Here is a 15,277-nt window from a genome sequence, read left to right as displayed (position 1 = left end):
TTTTGAATTTTTGAACCTACATTTGTAAAAAACTCATTAAAGGTATTACTAATCGTTACTTCATCTGTTATTATGTCATTATTTACTTTTATTTTAAAATTATTTTGAGGCGCTTTTTTTTGATGGTTGGTAATCTCATTAATAAATTTCCATGTTTTTTTGTAGTCATTTTTTGATTCATCTATTTTTAGCTTATAATAATTATTTTTTGCCAATTTCATTACCTTAGTTAAATTATTCCTAAATTTTTTATATTTTATTTCATCGGCAATATTATGGTTCATGTTTAAAGATTTTTTCATGCTATCTCTCTGTTTTATAGAATTAATAATACCCTGGGTTACCCAAGGTTTACGTTTTCTTGTTTTGCTCTTTAGTGTTATAATATACGTGTGTTTCCTTAGAAAATATAAAATTTTATTTTTAAAACAGGTATATGACTCTTCTATATTGTTGTTTGTAAACACTTCTTCCCATATTTCTTTAGCCAGATCATTTTCTAAATTTGTGTAATTTATATTTGCTTTCCGTTGCATGCTATTAAACTGGGCAATATTTTTTGTTACATTTTTAATAGATAACCCAATAGGATAATGGTCAGTTAGATTAGTTTTAAAGATTAATGGTAAGATAGAGTTTTTTCTTAAATCAAACTGATCTATTTTTAAAAATATATGATCGAGTGCTGTTTTGGAATTGTGGGTTTCTCTTGTTGCTTGATTTATGCACGACATATATCCATTTTGTGACATAACACTTAAATACTTAGTTACATTCATATCAGTTTCCTCCAAAATATTAATGTTAATATCCCCAATAAATATATTGCACATATTTTGCTTTCCTATAAATCCTTGTGTTTCCAGATCGTTTAAAAATAAGTTTAAATTTGTAGAAGGTGGTCTGTATACACCGGTAATACCCAAAGAAATATCGTTTATTTTCATAGTACAATGCAAGAGATTAGTTACAGTTAGTTTTATTATTTGAGATATTGCATGCAAATTATTTTTTATATACATTACAACACCGTCATTTTTATTAAAGAAAGAGTTATTATAAAAAATATCAAAACCAGCAAGCCTGAATGTGTCAACATTGCTAATTGTAAATGTTTCTGACAACACTACAATATCGATTTTTGTGATATCCAATTTATTCAAATAAATTATCAATTCATCAAAATTCTTTTGTAAGCTTCTGATATTAAAATGTATAATATTAAGCCCACCACTATCACCAAAAACTTCGCCAGCCCGTCCCATGTCATCCGCCAACACTACATCCAACCTGCTACCCTCCTCAACCTCATCACTAAATTCCAAAAAATTTGTCATCTTTAAGAAAAAAAAATTAAATCCTAAATATTCTAACAAAAATATACCCAATATATAAGTTACAGAAAAAAGAAAGCAACAAAACACGTATTTTTTTTAAGCAGCCAAACATAATAAACCTCTATTATTTATTTAACTGCCCCAAAGAATTGAAATAAACATTAATATAAACAATAATATATTGGAATACTTATATATGTATATGTCGGTTTATCGTTATCGAAATGTCAGATCATATTGGGGAAGACATTCTTTTGAAGGGATTCCTCAGACGATGCCGGTGTTGCGATTTGAGGAGATTCGACGGTATCTTCATTTCAACGATAACTTAACGATGCCTAGCAAAGGTAGACCAGAATATGACAGTTTGTATAAGGTTCGGCCCCATATAACACATTTTAATAATGTATTTTTACCTGTACCAACGCTTCCAAGACTTTGCGTGGATGAACAAATGTGCGCAACAAAAATGACTGGAAGCCCTCTTAGGCAATATCTACCTAATAAACCGCATAAGTGGGGTTTTAAATTTTTTCCCCTTTGTGATTCTTCAAGCTTTTCGTATGCTTTTGAAATATATACTGGTGGAGGAGATAATATAATTCCTCCAAACTCTCCAAATCTGGGGGCATCCTCTAATGTGGTGGTCCGTTTATCACAGCATATTCCAAATTTTGTAAACCACATCGTTTATTTTGATAATTTTTACATGTCTCTGGGCCTAGTTGTTTATCTCCGAAGTAGACGTATTTACTCATTAGGCACTGTGCGCCCAAATCGTGTACCCAATTGTAAGTTATCAAGTGATGCTGAAATAGCAAAAAAAAAGTGGAAAGAGGTTATTCGGAAGAATATGTAGGAAATGCATTTGGTATTGATATAACCTCTGTTTTGTGGCATGACACCAAGACTGTTCTACCTATATCTTCTTACGCTGGGACAAAAAATTTTGCCTCTACGTACGTAAATGAAGTTCTAAAGTCAGCTCGCTTGGATAGAAAAGAGAAAAGATACTACGAAATTGATTGTCCAAAAATTATCAAAGAATACAGTGGATTTGATGGATGGACTAATAGGGAGATATCACATTCGGATGAAAACTCGCAAATGGTCCAACCGCATATTGTATCATCTTATAGACGTCGCGATCGTAAATTCGTACATATTTGTACCACCGCATTCACTCTGAAAAAGAAAAAATCGAGTTATCAGTTTTTAGGTCGATTGTGGCTGAATCGATTTGCAATTAAGGACAAATCGGACGTAAAAGAAGCTTTAAAATCGAAAAAAAAATATTTTTTACCAATGACGTTCATAAGGAATGTATCGTAAATAGTATTTAATAATAAAAAGGACACATTTTATTTTTTATATCTTTGTTAAGTTATGAGCAAATCTGTACCCTTAAGTTATTTTTATTTCTATATCTTATTTGCTATAATTATTGTTTCATACACGTTAATGCATATCTTTTTTTTTTATAAAATTTTTGTGCATTATATTCCATTATAACACTATAAGATATGTACATATATAAAAAGTATATCGTATTCTACACAGGGCCATATATGTGATATCGGGATCATTTTATCACATATTTGAGATGTAGTATTTTTATATTTTTAATTTTCATAGGGATACGCCTTTTTTTAAATAAAATAGGGTTCTTGCACGTTTTACTCGTGTTATGTGAGAAAAGAATAGATACAAAAACTATAGATTTTTATATAATTTTCTTAAAAACCATTTTTTAACGCAATTATTTCCTGCAAAAAAAACGTTTTTCATTAACCCTACCCTTTATTAAAGGACGCTATTGAGAAAATCAGTGTTCCATATTTCAACATTTTATTCTTAGTTTTAGTTATTTTATTAACTTTTATTTGTACATCTTTTGTTTTAATATTTTATGGTTTATTATTTTACTTTTGTTTAGTTTTAAATGTTTTTTTTAGATTTACAGTCCGTACTTGTTATATTTTTTCCGCTGTATATATTCTTGCGTATATATGCCATAGTCGTTGTTTATTTATATGTCTATTAGATTCTGTAAAAGCATCTACGAGAGCATACATTTCTTTAAAAAAAAAATAATTATCTCAGTTTGATTTCTTAATTGTAATTAAAAAAAATATGTTCTATGATTTATATAATATGTATTATCTTTGTAGCTGATGCTAAATAAATACATTATTATTGTTTCAAAGATTTCTATTTTTTTAACTTACTGGAGGAATAGTCATAAATAAGTTCGAGTCAACTCGAAAAAAAAATTATTAATTAAATAATAAATAAATTCAAGAATAACCTTAAAGCATGTACCTAAAACTATTTTTTTAAATATATATAAGCCAAATTAAAAGTCATAGGTAAAATAACTATTATTTTATTGGCATTCTTTAAAAGATACTATTATTTTTAGCAGGAATTCTTATGTAAAAACTAATTTATTTAAAATTTTCCTTATTATATTATTTTATTTAATAATAGTTTTTTCACTTAAATTTCAGTCTTATTCAAAACAATTTTATTTTAATATTAAATTTTTAATTAATTTTATTAACTGAAAAAGTTTATTAAAAAAAATAGTCCTATTAGTATTTTGAGCTCCTAGAAGTCTATAGCCATTAAAATTGCTTTTGTTTTACTTCAGTTTAATTTAAAACTAGTAAATCTTAAATAATCTTTCAGATATCATCAGAACCTTCTATGGCTATCTAACCTATTTATGAAACAAAGTTCATAAATAATTTTAGAAAATATTTATGACAAAAATAGACAAAATCGAGTGCATTAAAAATTTGTAAATTTATTTTTTAAATATGCTAAAAATATCGTTTAATTAAACTTATAATGCCACTTAAGTATCATGTGTAAATATGATTTTATTACTACATAACCATCCATAAACACACTTTCCAATTTAGTACCATTAGGATCTAACTATTAATAATAACCCTATAATCAATTTTTTATTTACTGGTTACGACATATTTTTTTTATACGACCGCTATTAGGTTGTCCATCTTCGCGAAGAATGTCGCAAGAAGTAACATTGTGACTATGATTAAAAAACGATAAAATTTCCAAACATTTGGGTTAATGATGGTGACATAATCGTATATAGAAAAAAATCGTTAACGTTCGTTCTTCGAGTCAATAACTCTCTCAACGAGTAACGTTATTTTAGCGACTTTATTGGCAAGATTTTAAATCTTCATTGAGTAAATCATCTTTTATCTGAGGATTTATTCACTCCCACGTGGTACGAGTTATACAACTAGTATCATTGGATATAAACGTTAATAAAACTAAAAACCGTTGGAACTAAGAAGATTATAGAACATTTTAATAGGAAAGTGTCACTGATGTATAATAATTAATAATTCGTATGATGTCATCAACTATTATGTCTTATAAATTTATTTAAATGCTATTAATGGAACTTGAAAATTTGAATTTTTTGGCAATTTCTTTCTTCTAAATCGCGATTAGGAGTAAGAAAAAATTAACTGAATTAATTAAAAATTAATTACTTGTGGTAATGGGATATTGTCACTTCTCTATAAAAGCAACAACATCATTTCTACGTATTATTTTTTTATATTCTACAGAAAATTAAAGACACATATTTATATTTTACCAATTCGATGTTGTCAATGCAAATATCATATTTTTGTCTTTATATACATACACATATCTAATGGCACTTTTTAATGTTCGTGACCATACTCATCTTATGAACATTAAAAACAACAAAAATATGTTATAAGTTGCTGTTGTTGTAAATATGTTATCTTATGCATATCTTAATTTCTTCAAGAATTAAAATTTACGTTTCATTACTTTATTTTTATCTTGATTCTCGGTGTTCATTTCTTTCCTATTTTTTGCGCCTCGTATGCCTACGTTTTTTTCTAACTTACACTTTTATACGTTAGAATTATATTTTATTTTATTTTATATAATAACCTGGTTCTAATATTTTATATTATTTTGTACTATACCTCTATATAAGAACGAGGCTACTTCACACAAGCTTCTATTTAGAACAACCTTTTAGATCCGTTATATAATCACGAGGTGCTTATTTGTTATATTTTTTTAATTATTAATGTGTTGTAACTATAACTCTGTATTATTATGACAAAAAAAAAGTTCTAAATTTGCATTTGAATTCACCTATCAAAATTACCTCAAAAGCTAACAAGTAAAAAATATACAGATTTTATAGCTTCCAATTATAGTTCATTTGATGCAACTCTAACTGAAACTATTCACCGTTTTGTCTTAAAAATTATTATGGTTATTAAACAATTATTATTTTTATAAAAGTTAAATGTTTAAGTATGGTATATTGCATACTATTTAAAGACGTTTATAACATACGTTTAATGGAATGAGAGCTGTTTTTAAATAACTTTACTACCAATGTAGATATTTTTTTTTAGAGGTATAAAAATATTTTATCTGGGATACTTCATACCCAAGAAAAGCTCCATCCAAATTTTGTTTTTTAAATCCTTTATAAAATCCTCATCCAAATCTTATTGTCAAATAAGATTGAGGAGAAGTCTCAATCCAAATTTTATTGCCTACACGTGTTTCGCCCTGTTTTAGCAGGGCATCATCAGGCCTAAAAACATCTAAAAGGGGTGTTTTATATACAACAATTTGCAAAATAAAATGAAACTACCTTAGGACCTACACTGTAAAACTTACAATAAAAATAAACTTTACATTTGAACTAAATTTAATTTCTAATAACATTTCTGAGATAATTTTTCTTCCTGTAATTTTAAATTGTATATACATGTTATCTGTTTAAGTTATTTTAAATGTACTTGTCTATCCGTTCCATTAGTTAAGGCCTACGGTTCAAAATCAAAAAAGACCACGTGCTTTTTATTTGCTTATATATTGTCTTTCTATCCTCACTATTTTGTTTATTTTTATTGTAAGTTTTATAGTGTATATGTAGGTCATAAGGCAGATTTATTTCATTTTGTTAATGGTTGTATATTAAAGGTGATTGTCCTTTTAATTGTGTTTAGGCCTGATGATGCCCTGCTTATATAAGGCGAAACACGTGTAGCCAATAAAATTTGCTTATGAGACCGTGACTTTGCTTTTTGTTTTAAATCCTTGTTTAGTTTTGAGCAAATTTGTATTATTCAATTTTTTTTATTTGTATATCTTATTTGGTATAATTATTGTTTCATACACGTTAATACATTTCCTATTTTTCTCTTGATTTCTCTGTGTTTGATATTCTATTATTACATTATAAGATATACACGTGTATGAAGAGTATATCGTATCCTACGCAGTGATATATATGTGATATCGGAGTCATTTTATCACATATTTGAGAAATAATAAATAATATTCATGTCCCAAAAATAAAATAAAGTTTTCCAATATCTTTATGATTTGTGGAGTATAACCATTTATTCGGCAAAATGGCCGAGTATAAGCGATAAATTGTAAATTTATTAACGGAAGTAATTTCTTTTGCCAAAACTATATAGTCTAAAAAAGATATTAAATTGCAAATTTAAGAATAAATTAAAATTTTATAGTTTAAAAATTATAATATAAATTCTATTTTTGACTTTGAAGGTTAATAGTTTTGTTAACTTACATTTTTTAAAATAAAGTTAAAAGATAAAACTTTGATTATTCCGCCTCTTAATCCTATAAAATTAATGGAAAAAATTAAATGATTAGTTTTTATATAAGTTGATCGAATAGTTTTTTTTATAAAATGAAGAAAAAGTTAATCGAAAGTATATATACAGGGTGTCCCGTAATTAATTGGACATAGGTTAATGTAGGATACCTGACAAGAAAATAAACCGTTTGAGCTCAATATCGCTTAGCAAAATGTTATTGGTTTTCGTTCTACAGGGTGTTAAAACTAATTTTTTACCAAACATTTATTGAAATATTTTGGAATCCACTGGACAGATTAACCTAAAATTTGGCGTACTTTTATTATTTAGGATAAGAAATACGAATATGATATCTATTTTGCCATTGCCACTAAATGGCGCCACATACAACAACATTGAGTGATTGAAAAGGTCATAACTTTTTTGACCTCCCTGTACGTACATTTGCGAGTAAAAATAATAAAACAGCATTTAATTCTAGTCAAAAAAGGTATACTTCTTTGATCTCCAAAAAGTAGACCGTTTTCGAAATAAACGCATTTTTTTATTAGGTTGCGTATGAACACTTAATCTAAAATTTAATTAACAACGATAAAAATAGAAAAGGTTGTTGATTATAATAATTGTTCAAAATGTTCACCATCCACTAGGACACATTGTCTAATTCTTTTATTTAAATTTTGCCTGACTCCAAACAATGATTCTTCTTGGGCCCTGATGGTATTGACTCTTTCTTCCACAATCTTTTGCCACAATTCCTGACGGTTATTTATTTTATTTTTATACACAAGTGATTTCAAGTAGCCCTAGAAATAAAAATCTAAGGGATTAAGATCGGGACTACGCGCAGGCCACGGATATTCACTACCTCTACCAATCCATTTATAAGGATAAATTTCGTCCAAGTAATTTCTGACTTGCAGTGAATAATGTGCCGGTGCTCCATCGTGCATATACCAACTGTCACGTCTTAAATTTAAAGGCACATTTTTTCGAAGAATGGGTAGCACATTCCTCAAGAAATTTAGATAACGTTCTCCATTAGGCTTAGCTGGCGATTCAAGCGGTCTCACAATACAATCCCCAAAGATAGCACACCAAATATTTATTGAAAACTCATGTTGAAAATGGTTTTCTTGGAAAGCATGAGGATTTTTAATCGAATAGATATGATTGTTACGCCAAATAAAAACACCTCTCCTTGTGAACGTGGCTTCATCCGTAAATAAAATTTTATTACAAAATAATGGATCATTCAATTGGCGCTCTCTTAAAAATTGACTGAATTGGAGTCTTGCAGGAAAGTCTTGAGGAAGAAGATTTTTAACTTAGGTTAATCTGTCCAGTGAATTTCAAAATATTTCAATAAATGTTTGGTAAAAAATTAGTTTTAACACCCTGTAGAACGAAAACCAATAACATTTTGCTAAGCGATATTGAGCTCAAGCGGTTTATTTTCTTGTCAAATTTAATAGTAGATATGCTGAATTAATTATTGTGTCTTGTAAGTCTTGAGTCTTATAGTTGAATTAAAAATTATGACTGAAAAAAGTGCCCCTGCCTCCTCAACATTAAAAAATTAACTATCTTAAAGGATCTAATAAAAGTAACTAATTAAAGTATCTAATCTAACTATTATAAAGTATATTATATATTTAATTGCCTGTTGATTTACCAATATGATTTGATTGGTGCTTTTGAGAGATCTGTACAGGTCGATAGTGTGTATACAGACTTCTCGAAGGCCTTTGATAGGGTTTGTCATGAACATCTGGTTCGGGGCTATGGGCCTTGGTCGAATTTTGTCAGAGTTTTTTGACTGGTCGCACACAGTTGGTCAGGATAAGTAATTATATTTCTAATGGTATTGAAGTATCTTCAGGCGTGCCTCAAGGTTCGCATATTGGACCGGTCTTTTTTAACTTGTTCATAAGTGATGTAATTTTTCATTCAAAACATCTTGCTTTTGCTGATGATTTAAAACTGTATTGAGTCATATCTTGATGCTGAGCTACTTCAATTGGATTTAAATAGTATTGGTGAGTGGTGTAATAGCAATAGTCTGGAACTGAATGAAAAGAAGTGTGTATGTATTTAGTTTGGTCGTTCTAATAAAATTATTAATTATCAATACACAATCAACAATACCGAACTTAAGTCAATTGATACAGTTAAAGATTTAGGTGTTATTTTCGATACCAAGCTAACTTTTTTACCGCACATTTTGGATATTATTAACAGGAGTATGCGTAGTCTTGGTTTTATCACTAGAAATAGTGCACATCTTTCACCTTACTGTTTCAAATTACTTTATTACTCTTTCGTACGTTGCTTGCTTGAGTATGCGTCTGTAATTTGGTCCCCTTATTATGATTCTCATATTGAACGCCTTGAGGCTGTAAAAAGAAGATTCTTAAGATCCCTTGCTTATAGAGCTGAAGTTAATATTTTTCGTAATTATTACATCGACTACAATGCTATCAGTGTCCAGTTTAATATCCCTAATCTTGAAGTCAGACGGCATTAAATCTTGAAGTCTGTAGATAATTTTTTTTAATTAGTACCTTTTTTGCTTAAAAGTCAATGTTATGCACATTTTTAATCAAAAATGATTTCGTTTAGTTTGATTTTAAACTAAACAGACTTCAATTTAAAAAAATGATGAAAAAGATACCGTCAATTTTAATTAAACTAGAATTAAATTTAAGCTTATTTTAGTTTAATAAAGCTAAAATAAACAACTTTTATCAAATATGTAGTATATTTTGGTGGCAGCTGTTAAATATCAATATGAGAAAAAAAAATTAATTTCACATTAAAGACCTAAAATTATTCGGGTAAATTGGAGTTACTGGTGTTTCAGAGGTTAGTATCTTCTAAAAGAGTAAATCAATTTTCAAAACCTAAGAGGCAATAAATAAAAGCCCTTTTAAATCAGGTTAAGTTCAATTGACCCTTATTCCAATTTAAACAGGTTTGGGAGATGAGATCATTTAATTTTTTTGACGATTAACGTTGTCTCCCTCAGAAATAACTTGACATATTTTTCGATTTCCTTAAAAAATTATTTCCCTTTTTAATAGGTTTTGATATGCTGCAATAATTACATACACCACGTATCTTGTATATTGATTCTATTGCCCACATAAATGACCTTATCTTAACTAAATAACGTAACAATTCTAGAGTTAAATATCACGTTAGCTAAATGAGCGCATAAATTTCCGAATCTGTAGCTCAGTAGTGAGGCGAATGCTATAGATTGGATTATAAAATATTTTATTATTGATTTTGGGGTATTTTTTATTTTTCTCTTTATAAGTGGTATGATTCTTAATAAATTTATTTTAGGGCCAATTCATACTGCTAGTCATAAGATTGTTTAGATAGCTATTATTCACCCTATTATTAAAGTAGAATAGAACATAATTTTATTTATATGGATTATTAAAAAGAATGGATTTTTTGGGGCACTTATTTAGGATAAAAAATGGCACTACTACAATTTTTTATAGTGATACGTCTTGTTTTCGAGAAATAAAATTGGAGCCTTTCAGGTTTTACTCGAAAATCTTGAGGTTATGTGTGAAAAGTATAGATATAAAAACTATACACTTTTTTATCACCTATAATTTTCTGAAAAAGCCTTTTTTTCTCAGTCAGGTATTTTCTGCAAAAAAACAGTTTTTCATTAACCCTACCTATACCCGCCTACCCACCCTACACAATTTACCAGTGAGAAATTGTTTGAAATTTTTTTATTTTCCAAAATAATGCGCATGAATCGGAATCTCGTCGTTAATATCTAGTCTAATAACACAGTTTGTTTATTTAAATTTAATATAATTCTACATATCTATATTAATAAATATTTAATATGAAAACAGTGATATTAGATTGGATATTATCGATGAAAAACGGTAATTTTTCAAAAGAGTTTCCTAATAAATAAATGTTTGGGGTGGGTGGGCGGGGTAAGGGTTATTGTGATAAAAAATAATGTTTTTGCAGAAAATATATATTCAATATCTAATTTCATAACACTGTTTATTTAATTTTCATATAATTTTATATATAAATATTTAGTATAAAAACAGCGTTATTAGATTCGATAATATAGACGAAAAACAGTGATTTTTCTGAAGAACTTTATGAAATATTGTGTAAATATTTTAGGTGTAGAAATCGAGTTTAAAAACCAGATATGTAAATCCCGTGTTACTTTTTTTAAATGCCGATTTTTTTTCCTTTTTTTAAACAGAATCGTATATGATATACGTATATTTTACAGTTTGATAAATATTCCTTAACCATATACGTTTGATAAATATACTATAGCACCAAAAATTACTAAAAAATCGTTGAATAAATATATATTTAACTTTAACATTAACTTAAAAATTATAGCTTAAGATTCTAACAACATTCCATTACGAAAATAAATGTTTTAAATTTCAGTGTTATATTCACAAAAATCTACGAAAATATAGATTTTGAGAATAATGAAATAAAACTACAGTGTGTTCCAGGACCCCGGTCTACGTACTTAAGAGAAAATTTGATAGGAGACACTTGGCAGTTGTTTAGCGATAAGAATTTAGCGCTTAAATTGTACAGGGTGTCCTATTTTGGGTACTTTTGCGGGATATCTCCGTTATTTTTAAAAATAGAGAGTTGCGGTTTTCGCAAAACTAAAGATTCTGTTAACAAAATTTTTATAGCCCTTTTATTTTTTAAGATACAGGGCATTTTTGAAATTTTTTGCATTTTGGGACTCCCGTCGTATCTCCGTTATTTTTACAGTTTTTATAAAAGTAAAAACTCATTCTCATAGATTTTATTTTTTTCTATAGAATCTAGTGGTATAAATATATATTTTTTTGATTATTAGTTTTTGAGTTATAACCCAAACTTATGTTTTTTTAAATTTTTTTTTATGGCAACGGTGCTTGCCTTACCGAATTTGTGCGATTTTTCTGTATCGTTTTTTTTTTCTTTTTGTTTGGTATGCAAATTGGTTAACTGACTTACGCCGACCTCTGTATGTAATAGTATGGACTTATTTTCAAAAATACGTAAATAACTAAGAATTTTCTAAATTAAATGTATAATTTAATAGTAAGCCATGAATAACTATAATAAACGATAAGACAACAAAAAAGTTACAAATTAATAACGACGAATGGGGAATTGCAATATCTTATTTTTTTGTTGTAATAAAGGAACATAAAAAACAAATATATAAATTTAATAAATACTATAAGAAAACAACTATATAACAAAACAACATTTTTACAAGAGATGTTCAAAATGACCACCATCTTCAAAAATAGACGAAATAATTTGTCTCCTTCTCAGATTTTGAAATGCTAAATGAATTGCGTCTTGAAGTTCTATGAGATTATTGCATTGTCTTTTATACACTTGATCTTGTATATACCCCCATAAATTTTTTTTAATTATTTTATTTATTTATTAACGGTATCCACCAATTTTGCAAAAATAAAATAATACAAAAGATAATAATATTAATTCAACTTGCTTGAAAATAGTAAGACATAAATCAATGTTACCAATTAATTTAAAGAAACATGTTAATTTAATAAAAAACAATTTATTTGTCATTTTTTTGTTTCTTGTTATAAATAGCCATGGCCTCCCATTAAATTATGAATTTGATCATTTAAATTTGGAAAATTGTAATTTTTTTGCGTATTTTTGAAAATAAGTCCATACTGTTATATACTTTTAAAAAGGTATAAAAAAGGCCAATATTATGAACTATAAATATATAGGGTGTTCCATAAAAAAAAACATAAGTTTGGGGGGTTATAACTCAGAAACTATTGATCAAAAATTGATCATAAATATATATCTACACCACTGGATTCCACGGAAGAAAAATCTATAAGAATACAAACATTTAATTCCAATATCGGACTAGAATATAATCGTGCAGCAGTTTCTTCACACAAAAACTAACCAAATATTTTTTTAAATTTCAGATCATGATCTGCCAAGATGCCTATCTTACTCTCCCGGCAACTTTCGACGGCCTCCTTGGCCACCATAGTGGAGAAATGCCAACGTCAACCCACTACTCCTCCACTAGAATACGACTTGCATCTAAGAAACAACCAATTGGATCTAGTCTTACTATCCGATCCTCCAACTGCCATTACTAAACCGATTATTCCTCCTAAGCCTAAGGACTTATCCAAATCACCTGTGTTGCCTAAAGGGGTGATCGCGATAGCCGACGAAGGGTTCGAAAGCGATATCGATACTATTTCCCTAATCAGTAGTGAAAATGAATCGTTTAAACAACCCTCAACTGAAACGGACAGTGCGAACGGCGGTTCCGGTACTGAGAGTGATACTGAGACTGATAAAACCAACACCTTGACCCCGAAAAATGTAAATTCTATCAAAGAGAGTTTCGTGAAGCCCAAGGAAACTTTCGATCTAGTCGATTGCGTGTGTTATTCAGACGTCACTTATCCAGACGTGTTAATTTTTGTTATAAAAAACGAAGCTCTGGTCTTTAAATTTGATGACCTGGAAAAACTGAGGGCGTTCTACAGTAACTTCACCACCCTTAAAGCCGTTACCAATCAAAAAGCGTACAATTTAGGTAAAAATGTGGCCACCAAATACAATTTATTTCAGAGGACCGACCAGAACGGGGTCACCCACATTGAAATCAAAAAGCAGAACTTCAAACAATCTTATAACCCTAGCGGTCCATCCAGTATCATTTCCATAGACACTCCCGATGGTACCTTAACGAAGAAACAAGCGGAAGTCGATGATGCGAAATCTAATAAGAACAAGGATGTTAACTTGAGGCAACGGAGCGAAAGTAAAATTATTAACGACATGAAATTGTTAAACGATGTTAAATTTAACACGATCAACAATAAGGTGGGGCAGAAGAAGATGATCGTTAAAAGTAGTTCTATAGAAAATATATTAAATTTAGATAGTAAGGAGAGTAATCTAGTCAAGGAGGATGTGGTGGGTACGTTGAGGAAAGTATGGAACTCAGCTGAGGATCTTTTGAGTAAGTAGAAAAAATCTTAGTAAAGTCTTAGAATCTTTGGCACAGCATAAAGAAACGTTTCTTTATGCTGTGTCTTTGGTGTGCCGCGAATAGTCCGTGTGCCGGTGTTATTATTATTATTATTATTATTATTATTATTGTTATTGAAAACACTCAATATATAATAATATAAAAAAAATTAAATATATATGATTCTACCATAAACTTCTTTCTTCTAGATTCTGACGCTCCTCGTCGTCCGGAACGCAGAAGAAAAAAGAAACCGGCGCCCTTACCACCTCCCCAAACCCAACCCCTACCACCGGAAGACATCTTCAGTGGTCAATTCGTGCGAGTAAACGTCAGCGTGGACCCCCAAAAAGACCCCACCGCAACTGAAAAGACCCGTTTGCTAGTAAAAAGTACGGCAAACGAACCGCATCCGAAAAAACTGGGGCAAAACTTCAACTTGACCTCGTTACTGAAATCAAATAAACCGGAACCAAGCAGGACCCAACCGTTTACAAATGCCACCCTAAACAGACCCCAAAGGACCCCAATTTACGAGAAAAACAACTCGTGGACCAACTCCGTGCCGCGCATGCTCAAGAAAAATCTGCGCAGTAAAAGCGAAACCAGGAATTTCCAACCGATGGCTTATCGGTATATTGACACCACCGCCACGGATTATCCCTACAACAATCCGGCAACGCAGAATAACGCGATGTTCCTTACGGCGACCGGTTTACGACCCAAACCGCATTCCGCGCATAACGTTGACGCGGTAAAACATCAGCCGCGCATCAGTTTTGGGTACAACGTTGCCGGATTTACGAAAAATCAGGAAAATAGTATGGGCAATAGGGTGTTCGGTTTAACGCCTAAATTGAAAGATTTTAGTAGTAAGGGAGAGGGTGGGAATAAATGGGGTAGCACTAGTGACTTAACGTTTTTAAGTAAAGAGAAGAATAATCTTAAGAGTAGCATCAAGAGCGGCGGAGAGGCGGTGGGAAAGAAAAAAAATGAGAAAAAGGTTACTTTTAGTGCGTATACGACTGTTCAGGTAGTCTAAATTAATTACTTTAAATTGTTTTTTTTTTTTAATTAAATGGTTAAGTATTTTTTAAAGTTTAAAGCCATGTTTTAGTTTAAATCGTTAGTTCTAACCCATAAGAATCTTTAGAGTGTGTTTATTTAACGGAAGCCTACTCTCACGAGATGTG

General features: G+C 29.6%; 1 protein-coding gene across 1 annotated transcript in view; it reads left to right on the top strand.

Annotated features, from left to right (window-relative positions):
• The window catches only part of LOC126749604 (uncharacterized), a 149,288-nt gene extending 134,032 nt beyond the window's left edge, over positions 1 to 15,256 (top strand). The window contains exons 2-3 of the mRNA XM_050459311.1: positions 13,018 to 14,075; positions 14,294 to 15,256. Of these exons, the coding sequence (XP_050315268.1) occupies positions 13,034 to 14,075; positions 14,294 to 15,126 (1,875 nt within the window). The 5' untranslated portion in view covers positions 13,018 to 13,033 and the 3' untranslated portion in view covers positions 15,127 to 15,256. The remainder of the gene's footprint in view (positions 1 to 13,017; positions 14,076 to 14,293) is intronic.
• Positions 15,257 to 15,277: the final 21 nt, after the last annotated feature.

Source organism: Anthonomus grandis, unplaced genomic scaffold (genome assembly GCF_022605725.1).
Source record: "Anthonomus grandis grandis unplaced genomic scaffold, icAntGran1.3 ctg00000362.1, whole genome shotgun sequence".
Classification (NCBI taxonomy): Eukaryota; Metazoa; Arthropoda; class Insecta; order Coleoptera; family Curculionidae; genus Anthonomus; species Anthonomus grandis.
Note: the sequence above shows the minus strand (reverse complement) of the source record. Positions and strands in the feature narration are given on the sequence as shown.